Source organism: Aspergillus oryzae, chromosome 1 (assembly GCF_000184455.2).
Source record: "Aspergillus oryzae RIB40 DNA, chromosome 1".
Classification (NCBI taxonomy): domain Eukaryota; kingdom Fungi; phylum Ascomycota; class Eurotiomycetes; order Eurotiales; family Aspergillaceae; genus Aspergillus; species Aspergillus oryzae.
In genome coordinates this window covers 2,418,146-2,440,102 of record NC_036435.1, presented here as the reverse complement: position 1 = coordinate 2,440,102, position 21,957 = coordinate 2,418,146, and the positions used below count along the sequence as shown (strand labels likewise).

Here is a 21,957-nt window from a genome sequence, read left to right as displayed (position 1 = left end):
GCAAACCAGGTAAGTTATGCACTTTTACTATACGGCCGAGTTCTCCCACTGACTCAGACGTGTACAGATCTTAAGAATGACTACTTTTTCTTAATCCCGATGACGATAACCATTCACTAGAGCTTTTCATGACACCTGTGTATCGCACGATACAAGGCGATGGACTTTATCCTTCGCACTGCCGAATGGAAGAAGACATCATGCTGCAGCGTGGGTGATTGAGACAAGAACAGAGATCTAAGGGATTATAAAAAGCAAGTCTCTCGTACCAGTGTGGCGATGTCGCGTTGCGTTCACATGGTTGAACACAGTATATCTTCTAAAGCTCCTATCCTTTTTTTTTAATGCTTAAGATCTAAAAGCTGGGCTGTGCTTACACAATTTTATCTCCGTCCTTGGAAAACCGTTATTGCTCAACTGCGGGCACTGGAAGGGTACCCCAATTAATTGAACTCCTCGAGATTGCTCTCCTTTTGCTTCGATTAACCCACCCCAGGTATAGCAGATGTATGCCTCTTGACTCCCCTCGCACCGTATGATAACTAAATACTTCAATGCTCCTGATCAAATTACTCCGCTTACAACATGGCCAAAGAGTGAAAACCAAAATGACTCTTCTGACTGACTCATGACATGATTTACTTTGCTAGCTAACAGACAGACACCTTTTGTTTTCCTACCTGTTTTTCTTCTCCCTTTTTATTCCTTCAAGGCGTTCATAGGATTATGATTGCGAGCCCGGTGACGAGGTGAAACCAAAAGCCAAAGTTGTATGGTATCCGGCAATCACGTGTGCAAACACGGTTCACAACAGCCTGGAAACCGATGAGAACCAGAGAGCTAATCTGAGGGCCATCCACCAATCCAATCTATTTGTTTATGTTTTGCTCTATTAGTAAAGAAGTGCTTCCAGGGTCTGGCAGTTGAAGTACATTATTATTCTATGTACATGAATTATCCTCAGTTATCTCGCTGCCGGTTTTAAAAAATGATCTTGGCTTGGCCAATTAACCACTTCGAAGCCTAGTTCATAAGGATATAGAATGTAGAGTATATAGAAGAAACAAACACGCACGGCGTGTAAATAGATCATTCGCTCGCTCGTAAAACAGATGCAAAAATTAGAGCGTCCAAGCCGGATACCTAGCCAACGAGAGCCAATGTTCGTTGACCCTAGCCTTAAAAAAATTCATCCATTTGGATCTGCATACAGTTTCTCAGAAAAAGAATTAGGTATCCTGTAAATAGATAGGTCGACACTTAATTGGAATTTCTAAGCTTCTAAAGGCTAGAGCCAAGCCAATGTCCACAGCGCCGGCAAATTCGGCCACTTCTCCTGCCAGGCTGCAAGAATTTCCGGGACCTTCTCATCGAAACTCCTCCGAGCCTCACCGGTTCCGTTTTCCCAGCCTTCAGAGTTATTCGCTTTGCGTTCCTGGACGGCAGCCTCGTTGAGTCGATTAGCTAGTTCGAGAATGGCCTTCCCTCCGACTAGAGCTTCCTCGTGGTTATCTTTAATATCGACATTGAATACATGGACGGGTCGGTTGAGGAGCGATCCTTTATTCATGAGATCGTCAACAACGGCATCCCAGCACCGCTCCTCACAGGTGATAATGACATCGACCACGCCGCCCTCGGTCCCCAGGGCGCCTTTGTCGCCTTTCGCGACGTGGTCCACGCGGGGCATACCAGGGACCCAGTCTTGGAAGCGCTCCGGCCCCCATTTCAGGTTCCGGTTGCGTTCGAGCATGTTTAAAAGACCGTTGTTACGATAGAGCCTCTCATCCTTGGAGTACAGTTCCTCGTACATTTGGGAATACGAGGTGGTATTGAAATTGTACACATTAGGTTGCGTGATGGATGGGCCTGGCAGACGGACCAGGGATCCCGTCCCAAAGGAAATAACAGGGAAAGGAGACGGTGCAGTAGATAGACGGAGATGGGCTTCCATCGAACGGTTTTGGTTCGAGGCGCACACCGTGCAAAATCTAAGTTTGTAAGAGTCTGACTGTTGCTCCTGGGTAGGGGCGGCTGCAGTCCCGTCTGAAGACTCGGTCTCCGTTGGTGCTGCCATGGCAGACTCAGGAGGGGGAGGGGGAGGAGGCGGAGGATCCGGAGTTGCAGTGCCCGCACTGGCTAATCGTGGATCATAGGCCATGTTGCAAAGAATTATACGCAGGCCAACAGAATAATAAGTGTATGTGTGATGAGGAAGGGGAGGGTTCAGTAAGAATCAAGGAGGCTGGAAGATGTGTTCACTAGTTGGTCCCTGCAACGACTACGCGGTATTAGCAACGTCACACAAAACCAATTCGGTGAGTAACGACAGCAGAAAGCGAATTGCATTGATTCAGAAAGATGAAAAGCGTATAAATAGGTTTGTCCGCATAATGTTCTCGGACAGCTCCAATAATAGAGATCATCATGTAATGTAATTGGAATAAGAAAACGGGCGAAAGCAAAGGAAGGGTGTCCGTACCTTAGAGGATCGTCGCATTATCTGCAATTAAATCTATTAACTAAAGTTCTGCGGCTGCGTTTGTGATGAGCAAGGGCCGCAGCCCTGGAAGGTAAAGAGTGAAGAAGAACTTTGGGGGTATTTTGCATCCGCGTCGAAGCTTTTGTGGTCACGCGTGCTTAGTCAGCAATAGGTTTCCGAGGCTTTCTCAGGTATCCATACCCATGGGTGCCTCAGGACAAGGTGGGGCCGAGAACGTTCTTATGCAGAGATCCAAGACTCCCAAGGGCTTGTTGGTGTCACCTCTTGATATGTAAATATTTTTCTAAGTTGTGTTTTTGACATATGAAAGAAAGTCTATTGGACTAAATAACTATGTAGCCCATATACTACCATGCGTAAATACCAGACAAAGAACGCATGCACGGTCACATAGTTGGAGTGAGGGGCAACGAAGTGAATCTCAGTAGAAATACCACCGGGAATGCGCACCAGTAAATCCCCCACTAAACAACCACAAGAGAGCCCAAACACCGGACCAGCTGCTCCAGGAAAAATTAGGGAAAGAGAAGGAAGCGCAAGAACTCAAGATGAAGGCAGCCTTAGTCGTCGTTGACATGCAAGAGGACTTCTGTCCACCCGTAGGTCGCCTTCAAAATCTACAACGCATTATCTAGGATGTCTGACACTTACGGATTCCCAACAGAACGGAGTTCTTCCGGTCCAGGAAGGGCGTGCAATCGCACCTATTATAAACGAGTTGTTGGCACACCAGGGGTTCGCGGTACGGGTGGCCACACAAGATTACCACCCAGTGGACCATATCTCCTTTGCCAACAGCCACCCCCGTCCCAACAACCGCCCTTTTGAGAGTGTGATAACCGTGAACAACCCAGCACCGGGGAAAGAGCACGAAACCAAGCCACAAAACCTCTGGCCAGCGCACTGTGTTGGGGAAACCAGGGGAGCCGAGATCATCCCCGAGATTCAGACCGATAACATCGACCTGTATGTGAAGAAAGGTATGCACTCTCAGGTGGAAATGTACTCCGCTTTTGCCGATGCTTTCGGGAATGTTGATCCTTCCATTACGGATCAATCGGTGGACGCCGACCTCAAGGACTTCCTGGCTAGCAAGGGCGTCACGGATGTCTTCGTGGTCGGTTTGGCGGGCGACTACTGCGTTAAGCACACAGCTATTGATGCCGCGAGGGTAGGCTTTAAGAGCTACGTGGTTGAGAATGCCATTCGGTGTGTCGTGCCGGGTTCGGGTTGGGACGGAGCCAAGCGGGAGTTGAGGGAGGCGGGAGTATCCATCATTCAATCAAATGGCCCTGAGATTTCTGGTCTGGCGATCTGAGCTCTCAGATTGTATCGTTCAATTGTGACTGACCAGGGTGGACTCTTTCAGGATCATTGTTTTGTGGATGGCGGTGTGCTTGTTCTTGTTGGTCTGGCCATCATAGATAGTCGTTAGGTAGGTAGTATAGCAGTTACCCGAAATGAATGACGATTTCAGTAGCAGTTTAAATAGTTCAGCTTGATCTGGAACTGTAGCTTTCGACATGTCCTATATACTAATGCACCATGTATTCCCGATTGAATTGATCCTGTAGTAGATAAGGACAAACGGTGTACTTTAACGAGGGCCACTTAATGCAACGGCCCCAACGCCACAATTCTTCTAGTGACAATGTTCGATGTGATAGACTAATAGTCACATTGAGATATCCCAGGCCATCTGAGGCGACTTGGACTAGAATCGACCAACATACCTGGATGATACTCGGTATATTCGATACGAAGCTACGGCATGACAGGTCTCCACTGTGACGTATGTCTGCGCATCCCTTCAATGGCGATAACCAACTCCCAACTAGCGAAAAAGGCAATCACCGATTAGAAAAGCCCCCAGCTAGGATGAGATCTTTGATTGCCCATCATGAAACAAGGGCGTGTGGTAGCCGTAAGCCGATAATCCCTTCTTGAATGGTTCCGGGGCGTGGGTCATAGAACGACGATCCTCGAAACCGTCGCTTGCCACGCATTCGGAAGCAATCCCCGACCGTTATTAGGTATGGGGTAACCAAATCACGTCTCCTTTTCTTTGTTTACAGGGTCCTCCCACTGCTCCCACACAAGACCCTGACCATACTCTGTCTTTTGTATCTGCTAGACCTTGTCATACACTGGCTATTTGGATCTTGTGTGTACATACGTCATGGCTACCACGCTTAGACCTTCTGTTTCCGTCGCAACATTCACTTTCCTCGATAGAAAGTTGCAAGCGCCCGATGTGAGCGCTGCTACGACGCTCTCGCACCCGACCACCAACCTGTCGGGCGATTCCTTGCCGTATTGGCTGGTCAACGTCCCTCCTGACAGATGGCCGGCTGAATGCCCTAGCTTTCTCCGTGATATCTGTGAGAAGAATATCCAAATACTGTCGACTCCTGACGAACAATATGAGAGACAAGGGTGGGGACTAGTGAAGGAGATCGTCCGTGAGTGTTCAACGGTGTGTAGGGGATTGTTGGGGACCGCATCTGATGATCTAGGAACCAATCAAATCGATCGCTTCCAACGCCTTCCCAGTGATCTGAGAAAGTACCTCGAATACAAGGAGTGGATTGTCGCCGAGTATGGATCCATCATGCGGTTTGTTGTGAAGGAGCGACTACGCTGGGGAGAAGGCAGTCCTGACGACCTTAAGCCCAGAGGGCGCCCATTTGAGTTTGACGGTGAGTTCGTGTTCAATCCCGCGCGATATAGATCTCTGTGAACCGAGTCGCTGATATTATATGTAGAGGATATTCGAATTTTGCACAACGACTGGCCGTACGGAATCGAGAAAGATATCGTCCATTTAGTAGTGTGGACCAAGTTCGAGCTGGAAGATGATCCGGTGACCGACGATCTGACACCGCGGGCCAGGCAAGAGATTGATAACTATGTGAAGAAGACATTTTGCTCGCGAGTACCATCAGAGAAAGTATGTATCCCGTGCGTGCGGTGGGTGTGATGTCTGCGGCCTTCGTGATTCCGTCCCATGGTCAAGTGACGACTGACCATTATTGCAGGTCATCTGGTTCAAGAACTGGAAGTCTCTCAAGTCAGTGCATGCGGTCGAACATTTTCATGTCATGCTATATAAACCGGATCCAGAATTCCTGAAAGAAATCACTGGAAGGGATGTACCGATGGTTGCAAGGATGTGAGAATTGATTCGTACTAGTAGTACCAGTAGGTACTTGACTGTTTGTTGCTGCTTCAGAGCGAGAGAGATCCCTTTTTCTCTTTTTCTTTTTTCTACTTTGGCGCTGATTGGGATTGGACATGTTTCGGGTTAGGCAAATTATGCTTGTTTTGGTCTTAGTGCCGTCCAGGGTCATGTTTTTTTTCTATTTTTCTCCTTTCTTTTTGTTTCCAAATGACCATCTCCCAGTCACCTTGTATAGAAGTTGATAGGATAGATTTCAATAATCCAAAACCGCGACGAGAAGGATTGTATGGATGTATAGATGAATGGATGTACAGCACCAGTATTGCAAAGCGAAGTACTCCGTACTCCGTAAATAAATGACGAGTACTAAGTACTAGGCTTTGCGAATGGAACGTTAATGGAACACTTTCCGAAGGCTCTGAGATACTCTGAATGGCTACGTAATCCCCACTTGCCAAGATGGACGGCCCCTCCTCTATCGATGGAGCTCTCGAAGGATCGGTGAGAAAAACTTCCTCTGGTTGAGCATGTGTCTAAGGGAGATTCTCTTTGGCTCCGTGATTCCACAGACCTCTGATGGAACCGTACTGTGTGCAGAAGATTCCTTTCAGCTTAGATCTACCCTTATTCAGAAGAGGGGTACATACAACCTGCATACTCTGCGGCATGGCTGTAGGTATCCGGGTGAGTGGTGGGAAACGAGAGATGATCTTCTGTTGAGATTCATGCATTCCCTTTTCGGAGGACATATTTTCTCTCCTGTTCTCAAGTATCCACCGCAGCTTATATAAATCGTAAACCCACCTCAACGTGTACCGACTCTCTCTTTCTCGCTTTTTTTCTTCTCTAATAAAAGTTCCCCGTTATTGTCGAGGATTTCTTAAGGACAGAGATCTGGGTTGTAGTTCCTTGTCTTTCTTTCCTTAGGAACCTGATTGATATCAGGTGATTGACGTGCAGTCCAACAACGTCAGTGTTGTTGTTTTTCTTTTAGAAACAAAAAACAGAAGAAGAGAACGAATACGAACTAAAAAATCTCCCCAACGCGACTACTACTACTACTACTACTACGACGACGACGACTTCTAATCTGCCCCAAGCGACCAAACAAAAAAACTCTTTCGAACTCCATTCTTCTTCAAAATTATTGATTGGATTAAAACTCAGCATTGGTACTGTACTTATTAGTCGGCAGTCATGGCTATACTTCCGCATATCCGCCGTCCGTCGTCGTTGGCGAGTCCTACTACTAGTAAGTTACATACATACACATACTTGACTTTACAGACTTTAAACGTCACCTTTCCGTCTTTTTTTTTTTTATCTGATTTATTTTTTTTGTTATATTTTCCCTCCCACTGTCGAAAACGTCATCCCCCCTCAGTCTTTCCTCCCCCTCCTTCCTGCCTTCCACACCCCATACTTTACATCCATACATACATAACATACGTCCATACATACATTCTTAATTTTTGTAGTCCATTTTCTTCTCCCCTTAACACCACATAGTTGGCATCCCACCATCTTTCTTATACCTCTTCTCTCCTCCCCTCCTCTCCCATCATGTCTGCTGACTGGGGCTCTTTCTTCAATTCCTCAGGTAACCGTTCATCCACGGATGAACCCAATGTTGTGGCCGGGGATGATGACACCGAACCCGACCAGGGTAATGGTACGTAGTAAGGAAAAAAAGAACAGAAAATCTCCCGGCGCATGAGAGAACTCTCTTGCGGTGAAATCTCCTAGGGAGCTTAAGATGCTGACCTCTCAGTCCTGTCGCACATTATCAGCCAGCTCCGCCCGGGAGCTGATCTGAGTCGGGTGGTGTTGCCTACCTTCATTCTAGAACCCCGGTCTATGTTGGAGCGGATCACCAAGTATGTTGCTATAGTTGTCCGTGCTGTGTCGCTCAGAACTAATCTTCCCTTGTCACTAGCTTCATGGCCCATCCGGAGACCCTTCTGCCTATGCCCACCGTCGATGATCCCCTCGAACGCTTCGTCTCTGTGGTCAAGTTCTACTTGAGCGGCTGGCACATCAAGCCTCCGTATGTCTGCTCTTGTGGCTACCCATCACTCGGGTGAACCGGAACCTTCGCTAACACTCTATGACAGAGGTGTGAAGAAACCGCTCAACCCGATTCTGGGAGAAACCTTCACTGGCTACTGGGATTATCCGGATGGAACCCGCGGATATTATATCGCTGAACAAACCTCGCACCACCCACCCAAATCGAGCTATTTCTTCATGGCTCCCGAGCACAGTATCCGGATAGATGGGACGCTGATCCCCCGAAGCAAGTTCTTGGGCAATTCGGCCGGAAGCTTGATGGAGGGAATAGCCGTTTTGCGCTTTTTGAATCGAGGTTCGAACAAGGAAAAGGGCGAGCGATAGTATGTTTCGCTCATGTCTGCCTCCGTTCGTGGCGCCGCTACTGACGTTAAATCTAGCATCTTGACTCAGCCGAATATGTACGCTCGGAATATTCTAATCGGAAAGATGAAATATGAGCTGGGTGACCACAGCTATGTCAGATGCCCGGAGAACAAACTAGTTGCCGATATCGAGTTCAAGACCAAGGGCTACTTCACCGGCGCTTATAACCAAATCGGGGGGACGATCAAGAACAGCGAGACCGGCCAAGTATACTATGAATTGTCGGGCTACTGGAATAAGGAGATGTTCATTACAGATGTCCGGGTATGTTTGCCCCCACTCCCCAAAAATGGCATCTACTAGCTACGGGTATCTAACTGGCGCAGACCCATAAGAAGGAACTTCTGTTCAATGCAAGCACCGCCACCCATACCCCTCCTCAGGTGCGGCCCATCGCACAGCAGGGCGAACGCGAGTCGCAGCGGTTGTGGCAGACTACCGTCAAGGCACTCTTAGAGCGAAACCACGAGGTGGCCACAGATGAAAAGACGAAGATCGAAGATCGCCAACGAGAAGAAGCAGCCAAGCGGGCCAATGACGGAGTGGAATGGCATCCGAAACTCTTCCGTCGGGTTCAGGGAGGCCCTGGTGGCGCCGACGAAGGCGAGGAGGATCTTGACTGGATCATCAACGCACAGATGTAAGTCTCTATAGGTCCGCGTGGTTACTTGAAACTCACGAGAGTCGCAGTGACGCGCACAACCCCGAATTGGCCACCAAGCAGATTTTATCCATTGCCCCGATCTTAGAAGGTCAGACCGAGTCCTCTCAATACCAAATCCCACCTCACAAAGAGGGGCGTGAGGCGGCTCCACCTGACCACAACGGCGCTGCCCCGAGCGCAGCTCAGCCCGCCTCCTCCGGAGGTGAAAAGCTCGAAGAGGTGCAGCGCAAAGACACGCGAACATCGGACGTTGACACCTTCGTGGACGCCAAACCTTGATCGTATTCCCATGGGGATACGTGTGACTCACATCTCGGTGGTTTAGTATCTAACGACCGCATCTCGGACCAAATACAGGTCTCGGAGGGTCAATGAGATGAATTAAAAAAAGAGAAGATCGAGAAGCAAAAAAGAAAGGGTAGCGCAACCCGGAGTTACAAACGTGGTTAGCCTGCGGTGACGGAGCAAATGAAGGGACGTGACTGACTGACTTAGCCGTACATCAGAAGGTACTGTCGGACCCTACGACTCCAGGCCCTTGTCGTTCAAAACCAGGTTTCGACCGATATGCCCTACCGAACCTCTACTGGATACCCGATTGAATATTCTGTCTTTATAATTAGTATATCACATGGCAAAAAATACAGGGTCGGTTGGTCGGCATACATATAGGAGTATAAGAAGGACGGATGGGAGCATATAATCTGTCGAGTTTCTATCGTCATGTGGTGTGGTTATCCTAACATGCAGTTCAAGAGTTGTGCTCTTCCACAATATAATCGAATACGTTTAGTTCTATTCTCTTCTAACCGTACATATTGTATTAGAGCAGATACTAATAGATTGTATATTGTATGCAATATGATATTTAAGATGGTACATTTAACTCCACTGGTATCACGTACAGTAACCACAATACAACCGACACGATCAACGCCAATACCGCCAACACCAAGAGACAAAATGCATAGACTCAACGACAACAGAGACAGAGCGAAGCGCGCAATAAGGAAAGAGAAGAAGGGAATTAAGCAGAAAACAATTCCCCCCTCTGCCCAACACCCCTCTCCAACTCTCGTCGTCGACTATTCTTACTCGCAGACCCACCGCCTTCTCTTTCCTCCCGCGCCTCGTCCTGCTCTGCCATCTGCTCCTCAATCTCCTTCTCCGTATCCTCCCGCAAACCCAGAATGTCCGGCGGAATAAAACTCATCTGCACGCTGGGTGCCCCCTGCATATATCGCAACTGCTCATGAATGGACTGGACAAGACCGGATAGATAGCTGCGCGGGTTCTTATTCTCGAGCTTGCGCATCTCGCTCAATGGCGGGAACAGCGAGTAATCTGGGCCAAAGTGGTTGCGGAAGGCGACAGTTTCGGGGATGTTAGGGTCGATGGTATCTTGGGCGTCGATGAGGATGGAGGTTTCGTGGGCCCAAGCACGGGAGACGTTGCGGGGGGTGTAGCCGCCGCCGCCGACAACGAGGAGGGGGAGGCCGAAGGTTTTGACGTAGGCGACGCAGGCGCCGTGGGCGGCGACGTTGAGGTTGAAGCAGCCGAGGCGGTCGCAACCGAGGGAGTCGGCGCCGCATTGGAGAACGATTGCGCCGGGTTGGTAGGTTGAGATGCAGGAGCCGATGACTTCGCGGAAAAGACGGATGTAGGATTCGTCGTCGATGCCGTCGTGGAGGGGGACGTTGACGGCGTGGTGTGCGCCTGGGTTCAGTGGGTGAGTTGGTCCGGTGCTGTCTAGGGCGCCGGTGCCTGGGAAGAAGTTATCCTTGTCGTATTTGTGGAAGGAGACGGTCAGGACGCGATCCGTGGACCAGAAGGCTTGCTCAACGCCGTCGCCGTGGTGCACGTCGATGTCGATGTACATGACGCGCGGGTGCAGACGGAGGAGCTGTAGGATGCCGAGGACGATGTCGTTCACGTAGCAGAAGCCGCTGGCCTCGGCCTTTTTGGCGTGATGAAGACCGCCAGACCAGTTAATTGCGATTTCGGATTGATTGTTGCAGAGCTTCCGAGCAGCGTCGATGGAGCCGCCAGCGTAGAGCGAGCAGTAGTTGTACAGACCGTCGAAGATGGGGCAGTCATCGCCGAAGTTGAAGCGCGCAATGTTCTCGCCTTGCTCTGGGTTCTCCATATCGCCGGGCATGACCTGGCGGAGGAAATCGAGGTAGTCTGTTTTGTGAAACTCGGCCATTTCTTCGTAGGTCGCTGAGCGAGCGAGATACAGGTCCATCGCATGGTGCATGCCGTAGGCCATGACGAGTTGTTTGGTCAGCGTCAGACGCCAGGGTTTCATCGGGTGCGATTGACCGAAATGGTGCGGTTCGACAGCTGGGTTGGCGTGCCAGGAGACGCGGTAGCCTTTGGGGCGAGCGATCCCATTTTGTTGGCGTTCATGGATGGTCTTTTGGTCGAGAGTGATGGTGGGAGTGGACGAGGGAGGGGCGTATTCTTGGACGATGGCAGAGCGTGCCATGATGTGAATTGGGGGGACGAGGGGAAGTGAAGAGATAGGACGGCAATGATAGGGAAAGAGGAGAAAGGTTAGGTATAGAGAAGAGAAGAAAGCCCCACTAGGAGAGCATTCTCAGAACATTGAAGGCGAGAGGCGAAGAAGAAAGAAGTATCGATACGATAAGCGGAAGAAATTCCCCAGACGTCGGAGTGCCAAGAAAATCCCGTGTTATGCCCGAGCCTTACTTAAGCTGTTCCCGATGTCGGCTTATGCGGCAAGTTGATATCATCGTCTTGTCACCTTTGGGGCGAATGAAATAGAAACTTCTTCACTTGGATAGCTTAATAAAGCTTGTCGGGGATTTTCCTACTGTAAAACGTTCTTAACTGCCGATCCCATTACCGGTGTAACTCCCTTTTAGTGCATATAAAGCTGTGGATCCAGGTCGTCACCTTTAAATCTTTTAGACCGGACGTAGTTCTCAAACTAGGACTGTTACTGCCCAACCTGTACTTAAACTTGGTCTCGATCAACTACATCCTAGGCTTTGTCCCCAACCAAATCCCCACAACACATACGATGCCGATGGTAACAGCAGCTACTGGTCTTCGACGCACCCTTGAAGACCCGAACTCGTTCGTTGTTGCTCCCGGTGTATATGATGGCCTCTCTGCACGCATTGCGCTCTCCGTTGGCTTCGACGCCCTGTACATGGTAAGTTAAATTCGTCGGTCCCGCCACTCCCTCTCTGACTCTCATAGACGGGTGCTGGCACCGCCGCCTCTGTGCACGGACAAGCCGACCTGGGAATCTGCACCCTGAATGACATGCGCGCCAACGCCGAAATGCTCTCGAATCTTTCGCCAACTACACCCGTCATCGCAGATGCTGACACTGGTTACGGTGGTCCGATCATGGTCGCCCGCACGACCGAACAATACTCCCGCTCTGGCGTGGCCGCCTTCCACATCGAGGATCAAGTGCAGACGAAGCGCTGCGGACATCTGGGAGGGAAGATCCTTGTGGACACGGACACCTATGTGACGCGCATTCGTGCGGCGGTACAGGCGCGACAGCGCATCGGTAGTGATATTGTGGTCATTGCCCGGACAGACTCCCTCCAGACACACGGTTACGAGGAGAGTGTAGCACGTCTACGAGCAGCGCGGGACGCTGGCGCAGACGTAGGTTTCCTGGAGGGAATTACATCCAAGGAAATGGCAAGGCAGGTGGTGAAGGAGCTGGCTCCGTGGCCGATGCTGCTCAACATGGTCGAGCATGGGGCGACTCCGTCGATCTCGGCGGCTGAGGCCAAGGAGATGGGATTCCGTATCATCATCTTCCCGTTTGCCGGTCTGGGACCCGCCTGTGCAGCCATGCGCGAAGCAATGGAGAAACTAAAGGCTGATGGTATCCCCGGCTTGTCCAAGGAGCTGACTCCGCAGATGTTGTTCCGGGTCTGCGGGCTAGATGAAAGTATCAAAGTCGATGCGGAGGCTGGAGGAGCGGCATTTGAAGGCGGGGTTGATCTGAAGTAAGAGTTACGCCGTACTGTACGGTAAATGAAGGTCAGCTGTAACAGCATCGACTATTATCCTTTTGAACTAGGAATAACAACGAGCTCGACGGTGTCCCCTTATTGCATGATATCAAATCCAGAGTTTTTGTTCCCGTGATGATACGTTGGTCTCCATTTCTGTCATGTCTCCCAGAGCTCTCTCGTATGGTGTTTCGGGATTAGCATGCACGGTGCGTGTCAGACAAGGCGTGAGAGACTAATATGCTTGGCCTGAGTATATTGCTCCAGCACTAGACGTAGCATATCGCTCCCTCGGTCACGATGCCGCGTCACCAGTGTATGATGTAGTAAGTATACTCAATGCTAGTCTGGTCGAGAAGGTAAAATAAAGTATGGTCTTTGTTTGGCGTTGTGCGACCTTAACAGCGAGCAGTAGCGAGCTGCCCGATGATCGCGAGGGCCTTACTACGTATAAGACAATTGTAAGGGCGCTCCTGGTTCGGGATGAACTGGAGCTGCAGGTGATGCCAAGATCACTATATATCAAGCTGTGTCACGGCCGATAGCTGTCAGGCCCGTACATAGTAGGGATTGACGGGCGCCGGGACTCCGTCATTAACAGTGCACAATATATGCCAAGAAACTAGGGACGAGGTTATAGATAGGTGATGGATGATCATTAAGGCATCCCGGTGTTCTTCTGAAAGCAACCTCCACCAGCGTGTCGGCGGTCGAAGATACTAAGACGGAATGTAGATACTTCATCTCGAGTACTATCCCCGTATGCAAGTCGAACGAATACTCCGAAGGTGGGTAACTCTAAATCCAGGTGGTGAAGCTTGGCGACAATCACATGACCACTGCTTTGCCGACTGCCGACATTAAGTTTCAGGGATCATCCAAGACAGCTTACGAGTCCCTGGTCCATGTGGGTGGAAATTGATGGAGAGAAAAGGGTGAGCCTAAGAATATCCCCAGCTCAAATTTCGAGCAAGGAAAGTTGCTGCACAGATGAGATTAAGCCAGTCGATGCAATCTCCCGTTTCATGGTCAGCCCTTGCTTGGTTCCGTCGTCAACCGTGGAACGCGTACCCACAACAGTGCTGTTGATTTATGTTCCAATTGTGTAGTTGTGTAATTGCCATTTTCCACGGAGGTCCATCTCCCTCATTTCCGATTTTGAATGGCGCTGAGATTTTCAAGGGAGGGTACAGTGTACACGTTCCAGAAGCGTCCTAGGCCTTTCTGCTTTAGCGCACCGTCCGCTCGTATCCTCACAGGCCAGCTCCCTGAGATTAACCGGTGGCAATGGCAGTTGTGGACACAGGCACGGGCGACCATTGTGGATCTGACCCCTTCGTTAGTCCAGAATCCTGCTGTGCCGACCCTCATTGACCCACGACAGTAGCTGGCTGGAAGGGTCTACGGAAGTCTCTGTCAGGTGTTGCCTACACAGATAGAGACTATGGGGTTAAGATTTTGAGGAGGGGAAAGGAATGCAGGCGGGAATCGCGACAAGGGTTCACGACAGTCAAGGAGCAGTGAGGCACTGTATCCCCGGGGAAAAAATGGAAATCTTACAGAATACATACTACCTCATGCTCAAGATGAGGTGCTGGAAGTCTAACAAGTACTGTACTTTCGTGTGGGGTGCGAGTGATATCGTACCAATCAACAGATGGCCATCGTTACCTACTCATGTATGTACAGTACGTACTGTACCTGACATTGCGGTGAAGCGGAAGAGGGGATTCCAGTACTGCCAGAGTCATTGTACCTCGTATAGTATATAATATTATTGAAGTTCACCAACAATTGGCTCCGCTCGAGGGCTCGCAACGTAGCAGGTCAGATGTTGTCAGGCACCCCAATCGCAAGACGAGGAATTGGACAGATGCTTTGTCGGTCATGCAGGAATCATCACAGCAGCAGTCGATGACTTGTCATATCATGACGATCAGGCAACATTCCATCAATCTAATCATGATGATCGGAATGGAGATGTGAAGTGAAGCCTCATCGGACACGTCAAAGCTGTAACGGTTGAGATAGACATGGTGTCTCTTGAGAAAGAATGATTAGAAGACCACGGGATGTAAGCTGAGTAGTGGTACCCAAGTACATACTTACTCGAGTAGTTCTCCGTACTATACCGTATGGAAACCACGGTAAAGGTGTGATCACCCGGCTGCCGTTCCAAGGGACCAGAGCCTCGACCTAAGTGGGTAGTGGGCCCTTCAGGGTCTTTTGCACCAATGGAGACCCTGAAAACAACGCCAACGGGGAACGCTCAGGGACCGATGCCTCGACTCAACCAATGAAGAACCACAACACTTCTCGTGTCCCCTGATCGGCCCCCTTTTCATTTAATGAACCCCATTGATGAACCTCGCGCTGAAAGTATTATTACACTGAACATCCTCCCCCCAGTCACTCCATGATCTCTTTCTCTTCTTCTTCTCTATCACGATTCATTCCCTTACCTTGGGTTCGCAATACACTCCTTTCGTTAGTTTTGTTTTATAGAGCCTGTGGTTGCTCGAGACATTCCTTCAATCACCCACCAAAACACATTCCTTGATATTATTTGCGTTACCTGGTCGTACTGTGACATATACCTATTGTGATACCCACATCTCTCGTACATAACCCTGGTTATCTGTGAACATCCAACGCAGTTTTACCACCATGCAGCTCAAGAACTCGCTGTTCCTGCTCACCGCGTTGACGGCCGGTTCCGCCGTCGCCCGTATGCACGGCCACGAGCGCCGTCATGCTCACCACCACCTGCAGCACGAGGAGAAGCGCGCGGTCGGTGATATAGTCTATGCCAACTTTAACGGCGTCTGGAAGTCCTGGGTCAATGAGTGGTCCGGCGTCAGCGCTACCTCCGCCTCCGGCTCCACTCCCACTACAGTTTCCTCCTCGACTTCTTCTGTTGCCACTGCCTCCGCTGTCCCTACCGCCAGCAGTGGCCCTACCGTGACCACACCTGGATCCTGCAAGGAGTGGCATGCTCACCAGGACGGTGACGTGTACACTCGCGAGGGCTTCGGAGGACAGACCCCAAACAACGGCAAGCCTTACATCGACTACATCGGTAACCTTGGCAGCCCATACGGCAAAAACATCATCGAGGTCGCCGAGAGCAAGGCCTGCGAGTACAAGTATGTCGTCCGCATCCAGGGCAGCGAGAAGGATACCTGGACTATTGCCTTCTGGAACAAGATCGGCCCTGATCTCAAGCTCACTGGCTGGTACGGCAATGCTGTTCTGACCATCAAGATCAACCCCGGTGAGACCAAGTACGTTGCTTTCGACGAGGACACCCAGGCTGCTTGGGGTGCTGCCAAGGGTGACTCGCTTCCTCTGGACCAGTACGGTGGCTACGGCTGCACCTGGGGTGAAATCGACGTCGGCAACCTCAGCAATGATGCCTGGTCCGGCTGGGATGTGTCTGCCATCCAGGCCCAGAATGCCGGTCTCGATGTCCAGGGCATGAAAATCTGCACCCACGACAACCAAAAGTGCTCTTCCATCTCCAACTTAGCCAAGGCGGTTGACAACGCCTACACTGCCCTAGACGCCGGTAAAGACGGCATCGGTGGTGAATGGCCCGCTGGCCCTCTCCGTCTGGTTGTCGACATTGACTACGACTAAGCGTTGTTTCTGTGCCCTGTCGGTTCCTTTTTTTTACCTTTCCATGACTTTTCTTCTTCTGCAAAATTGGTTAGGGGTTGGAGGTGTTTTTCTCTTCATTGTACGCGGTGTGTAACGCTGCTTGAGCGCCGAAACCAGCATGTCCGGTTCCATCAAGCCCTGGCACCCGTGACCGCCATCCGGCCTTGACGATAGTGCATTCATTTCCATGTACATACATATACCACTGTTCACTGTCTATTTATTTAGTTTCATATCACGATAGAACCATGTACAAATTTGTCCATGCTCCGCCCGTAGCATTCCATACCTTTTCCCCTTGGAATGTACATGACACATACCTCCCCTATCTTAAATTACCATTCTTCCCAAACCTATCTCACGCCCTCTATATAATAGCCCTAATTCGACCTTATAATCCAGAGCAACCCCCCAAACCAAATCCCAGACCCCAACAAAGAGACCCTTTCCAAACACAGAAGATAAAAGGGACCCATCTATAAATAACCCTCACGTCAGCAACCCTCCCCTTTTCTATAATTGGCATCATATCTATATTCAGATCAATCGGTATCCTCACCTCTAGAGTTCGCTTAATATAGACTCCATCCAGCACGCCGCGTCTAAGAATACTGAGTCTATAAATGTAGTTTCAGAGTCGGAGGTGACGTATCAGATATAGAGAGTCTAGTTAGGCTAAACGTCGAAGGGCAGGGAGTGTTGTGTAATTTTGTATGGGGTTCTTTGAGTGATTGATTGGTGGGTGGTGTGGTCCTGTGGGTGTAATGTACGTACTCCGTCCATATGTATGTATTGCATTATGTGAGGTATTGGTGCGTAGGTGTATTAGGAGTATGTGCTGATGGATGAGGTTATGGGAATGTGAGTCTAGAATGGGTGTATGTGTGATATTTGACAGGGTCGTTGGCTTTTCAGTTGGGGGATGGTCATATATGGAGCCGTTGTCCTATTGAAGTCTGACATCAAGTACATATCATATCTATGGTACAAGTAGGTCCGGTGTTGACTTGTGTGTTTGAGAGAAGGTGAGAGAGTGATATTAGATAGCATGTGGTTGGAGGTATAATCAATCACAGAATCGGGAGTAACGAAGAACAATCAGGTATTCTATTCATACATATACGGCCAATTAATATATCAAATGGACTGAGCAATCACAGCCCAGCCAGCATATTCTGCACCTGAAGGGAATCGGGCTCTATATCCGGCATAGGTTCGAATTCATCGTCCTCTTCATATTCATCACCTATTTCTGCAGAGAAAAATCCCTCGTACGTCATATACCCGATCAACGCGGCAATGCCACCCACAGCGTATGCGATATTGACCAGGATATCTTTCTTCTGTCCCTTCGCAAGCGCAGACAGTTTCCGGCTATCGGGCTCCGAGAGGCCCGAGTCCGGTGACTCCGCTGCTACTCGCAGCCTATCCTGGGCGCGGATGTCTTTGAGGATCGGCGTGTTGTCGGCAAGGACGTTGAAGAGGGTGTTCCCCAGCGTGGTGAGACGAGCACGTTCCGGTGCACGCCAAGGTAGTGATGAGCCGCTATTCGGGGTAGGGGTATATGCATGCGACACCTCGGCGCCGAGACCGTAGCATTGTTGGCGCATACGCTCGGTATATACGGTCAACCGAGGAGCCTTGCTCTTCATCGCATCGCGGAGCCATGAGAAAGATAGTTCAGGAACAAGAGCCAAAGACAAGTATCCAACGGCCAAGCAGTCTAAGCTAGATGGACCTTCGTTCTCGCCCGTGAGGAGATACACTTTATCACCCAAGATCTCTTCCAGCGGCTCGAAGAGCTCCCCGGTCAAGGCATCCAGTCGGAACTGGTTCTGCTGCGAGGTCTTCCCCAGGAGACTTGTGACGGTATCACGCGGCCGGCGGATGAAGTTTGGAGGGATCTGGCCGGCTGCGACGGCGGCCGAGTGCTCGCGTTGGCGCTGATCTTCAATGGCTTGTAGATCCAGTGACGAGAGCCCGAGATGATCTGTTCGGGCTTTTGCGGCAGCGTGAATTTTTGGAGGGAGAATCCATTGGTTCGGCCACTGGAGGATGGAGCCGTAGGCGGGGGAGGTCTGGTTGTAGTAGTTCTGACTGGTTACGTAGAGGGAGAGGTCGACGAGAGCATGGGCGCGGGATTCGACGAAGGATGAGAATCTGATTTTTGGTCATACGTACGATTAGATGACCATTCCGCTCACCTAGACAATAGCCGAAGTCAAATATGAGACAAACGTACCCAATGTTGTCGGCCCTTTGCAGACCGCTCAACCCTGCATCTAAATCCCACTCGCCATTCGAGTATTGTCGCAGATAATCCACGATATTTCGGAACCGGCTCACCCATGTCGAGCCATTTCGTAGAGCGGGCAATTCACCTGTGCACCCAATCAGAAAACAAAGAGGCTTAGTTAGTCCATTGCGCTACAAACCCCAGATCCGCGACATGGATACTTACAGGTTGGGGACACGGAAGGATCGCTGCTTGCGACAAGCACCCACGCGTCCTTCGGCACGGCCAGAGAAAAATAGGCTATGGTTGCGAGACATTGCGCCTCGATTGAGGGCAGGGAGAAGGCCGGACCCCAGACATGGAGCTCCAAAACCATTTTAATTTCTTATCTTGTTTTTGTTATCCTTGCGGTTGGAGGTGGAAATGCCCATTCTGGGGTTTGCGGAATTGGACGTGAGGATCACGTGGGGAATGCCGTTGTATATTGATTTGATTGGTGTCCTGAGGCAATCAGGCAACTGTTGCGAATAAGTGCATGTTCCGAATGTACTCATGGACTGCATGTACGACCTTTTCATTTCGCCGTGAAATGATGTCCGTGTTCAAATGGGGAAAATGTACTTCGGAAAGGAAGTTGTAGATTTAATTGGGAAGAGAATGAATGCTACCTCAATTAACACCCTACATGAGTCTACCGGACTTCGATGTTACATTAATCTCGTCAACGGCAATTAATTTAATTTTTTTTTCTTTTTCTTTCCCTCTTTGTTTCCTGCGGTATGCAGGATATATTGCTGATGGTTCTTATCGGAGACACTAAAATCGACGTCTCGATTTAACCGGTGGAATTACCGCATCCGATGATGGCCTGAAGGAGCCTCAGGTGAAGCAACTATCCATTAACTAAAAAGTACTAACGATGCGTGAGGGAATATGATCACGGTATTGGGACAGAGCACGAATGAGAGGTTTTACGGCATTCAGCTGGTCCAGATAAGTAGGTAGATAGGCAAGGCGCGGGTCTTGGGGATTCCATTCCATACACACTGACCCGTGCTGAAATGCGGAGTAACTTGGCCATGACACTTAGTGCAGCGACTTCGGTTCAGCTCAATTCCATACAATCCCGCACATGGGACCATAACAATCAAGGTAAGTGAAACATGGTCCCATCCCAATTGTACATGCAGTTATTAGTACATCAGTCCGTAGTACGGTGTACAAAGCTGAAGGTCATTTGACAGCTCCCCTCGGCGGTTACAGGACCTACACTGAACACTGATTAGGTTTGCTGATCATCAGTCGTCCAGGCACCCAACAAACAAGGCATTGGCTGGGATTGGGCTGAGGGATTTACCCACTTGCGCACCTGGGAAAGCATTTGGATCCGAACATATCATAGGGGACGAAAAGTCAATATCAGTCTGTCCTCACCGTCGTGTACATAGCCAGTTGTACAGGACCTACTATGTACATAACGGCTATCATGCTGATATTACGTACAGCGATAGGTAGCGTTCGGTCTGATGGATGCACGAACGGATGCAGGCTGCAGGCGGCTGTAAGATTAGATTAGGTATCAGCTTTGGCCTTTTTTTTTTCTCTCTGTCATTTTTAACGGGCATCATTCTGGTAATGCTTGTGACCTCATCAACAAAGGAAGGAAAAAGAAAAGAAAAGAAAAAGAAACAGAGATTATGCGCGGCAAACGAGGGGAAAAGGTACAGACGAGAGAAAAAAAAAAAAACAAGGATGGTCGCAAGTTACACCCGTCAGCCGCCTTGCAAGGATTGATCGATAGTCGCGATTGTGAACAGGGAACAACGGCGCTATCGACTCATGATCCCTGCGGGTAATTCGGCCGACTCCATAAGCGGCACAAGTCGGCGTCACATCATGAGTGCAGACCATGCGGTCATCGTGAGACAATTAAGCGCTGGTAGCGAGGGAGAGTGGAGCATTCGGTCTAGGAGAATAAATTGATCTCATTGTTTGATTCAAAACGCTGGCAAGAATGCAATGTGTGTTGGGTATATTAAGTCTATTATACATGCCGTTGCTTCAGATGAAATTAAAAGCCCCCATAAAAAAAAAAGAGAGAGAAGAAAAGAAAAAGGTAATAAACAAGAGATGGTACAGAAAAGAGAAAAGACCCATGATTAAATAAGCTTCGAGGAAAAGTTCCCGCAAATCAAAATGGGGAGTTCCAATAACGCTTTGACATCGCGAATGGTCAGGTAAATCCCATGCTTCGTAGCGACGTTTGGTTGGCTGAAAGGTGAGATGTTGTCAGGCTCTAAGCCTCCAAACGCCCCCCTGGTGTCCCATAGCTTTGCGGGGTTTGTGCCGATAACGAGCCGTTGGAAACCACCGATGTGAGAGATAAGTGACAACGTGGGTGGGGAGATCGCGAACCCCGATAACTTTGATATCATTTGTGTTGTCAGGTGCCTGCCTTGCATGACGCCGTTGGTCAAATCAAATGACCGCATGCATCACTGGTGGCCTGATGTCGCAATGCCAAAGCGCCGTTGCAGAAGGAAAGAAGAAGAAAAAAGCGTGGCGCCGGCGCCTGTCCGTAGAATCGGAGTGTGAAGAAAGATAAACTCCCGCAAGTAACGTCATCGCGCAGCTCCTATCTGAAGCCAGTTGAGATCCCAATGGAGTGAAAAATCCGAAATGGTAGAAGCGAAGAAGATAAGAGAAGATAACGTCGAATAAAGGTTGTATATGAGAATGCGTTCGGGGTAGATCAAAGCCATTTTGCAGTTCCGAAATCGAAAATCGTGATATCCATATGCCAAATGCAACGCCGTTTCGTGAGCGTCACGAGTCGGTTCGTGTTGATGCTTTCGCACGACGGGGTGAATGAACCGCTCGAGTACGCCGGGTCGTCATTTCATCACAAAGCCCAAGGTTTACTTGGGAAGAGGAGGAAGCGGACCCTTGGGAGGAGGACCAGGGCAAGGAGGGAACTGAGAAGTAGAGCCACCGATGGAAGGCATTGTGAATTGAGGTTGATATGGTGTTGGTGGTGAGAGTAGTGGTGGTTGATAGTTTTCTTGTAATAGGCCTGGACGGTGTAGTTGGCAGTTTCAGGAGTAACTTCTTGACTGTGTAGAAGTGCAACCCAATGGTATTTAATGTCTTTGAAATGAGAAAAGGAAGAAACAAGAGAAGACGAGGTCTACCAGAGCTTTATATATAGGCTATGATCTTCGTCTGTCTTTTTTAATTTTTTTTTTTATTTTTTAAATTAACCCCAACAAC

The 21,957-nt window shown here is 49.6% G+C and overlaps 6 protein-coding genes across 6 annotated transcripts; 4 read left to right on the top strand and 2 right to left on the bottom strand.

The window, feature by feature from the left end:
- Positions 1 to 1,288: 1,288 nt before the first annotated feature.
- On the bottom strand, positions 1,289 to 2,077 carry ssuA (RNA polymerase II subunit A C-terminal domain phosphatase; the record flags this gene model as incomplete). Its single annotated transcript, XM_001818370.3, has 1 exon — positions 1,289 to 2,077. One exon carries the CDS (start codon positions 2,075 to 2,077, stop codon positions 1,289 to 1,291), a length of 789 nt encoding a protein of 262 aa, XP_001818422.3.
- Positions 2,078 to 3,051: 974 nt separating this feature from the next.
- Positions 3,052 to 3,821, top strand: AO090005001506 (uncharacterized protein; the record flags this gene model as incomplete). Its single annotated transcript, XM_001818371.1, has 2 exons — positions 3,052 to 3,102; positions 3,168 to 3,821. 2 exons carry the CDS (start codon positions 3,052 to 3,054, stop codon positions 3,819 to 3,821), a joined length of 705 nt encoding a protein of 234 aa, XP_001818423.1.
- A 1,634-nt stretch (positions 3,822 to 5,455) lies between these two features.
- On the top strand, positions 5,456 to 9,164 carry AO090005001507 (OSBP family protein; the record flags this gene model as incomplete). Its single annotated transcript, XM_023237190.1, has 8 exons — positions 5,456 to 5,573; positions 7,441 to 7,561; positions 7,621 to 7,731; positions 7,799 to 8,077; positions 8,135 to 8,384; positions 8,447 to 8,760; positions 8,811 to 8,920; positions 9,142 to 9,164. The coding sequence occupies 8 exons, from the start codon at positions 5,456 to 5,458 to the stop codon at positions 9,162 to 9,164; spliced, it is 1,326 nt and encodes a 441-aa protein (XP_023089398.1).
- A 1,656-nt stretch (positions 9,165 to 10,820) lies between these two features.
- AO090005001508 (isocitrate lyase/PEP mutase family protein) lies at positions 10,821 to 12,789 on the top strand (the record flags this gene model as incomplete). Its single annotated transcript, XM_023237182.1, has 3 exons — positions 10,821 to 10,834; positions 11,719 to 11,965; positions 12,013 to 12,789. The coding sequence occupies 3 exons, from the start codon at positions 10,821 to 10,823 to the stop codon at positions 12,787 to 12,789; spliced, it is 1,038 nt and encodes a 345-aa protein (XP_023089399.1).
- Positions 12,790 to 15,458: 2,669 nt separating this feature from the next.
- aspf4 (allergen Asp F4) lies at positions 15,459 to 16,430 on the top strand (the record flags this gene model as incomplete). The annotated part of the gene is made up of 1 exon (XM_001818374.3): positions 15,459 to 16,430. The coding sequence occupies one exon, from the start codon at positions 15,459 to 15,461 to the stop codon at positions 16,428 to 16,430; it is 972 nt and encodes a 323-aa protein (XP_001818426.1).
- Positions 16,431 to 17,605: 1,175 nt separating this feature from the next.
- Positions 17,606 to 19,063, bottom strand: AO090005001510 (uncharacterized protein; the record flags this gene model as incomplete). The annotated part of the gene is made up of 3 exons (XM_001818375.3): positions 17,606 to 18,611; positions 18,694 to 18,832; positions 18,913 to 19,063. 3 exons carry the CDS (start codon positions 19,061 to 19,063, stop codon positions 17,606 to 17,608), a joined length of 1,296 nt encoding a protein of 431 aa, XP_001818427.1.
- Between the last annotated feature and the right edge of the window lie 2,894 nt (positions 19,064 to 21,957).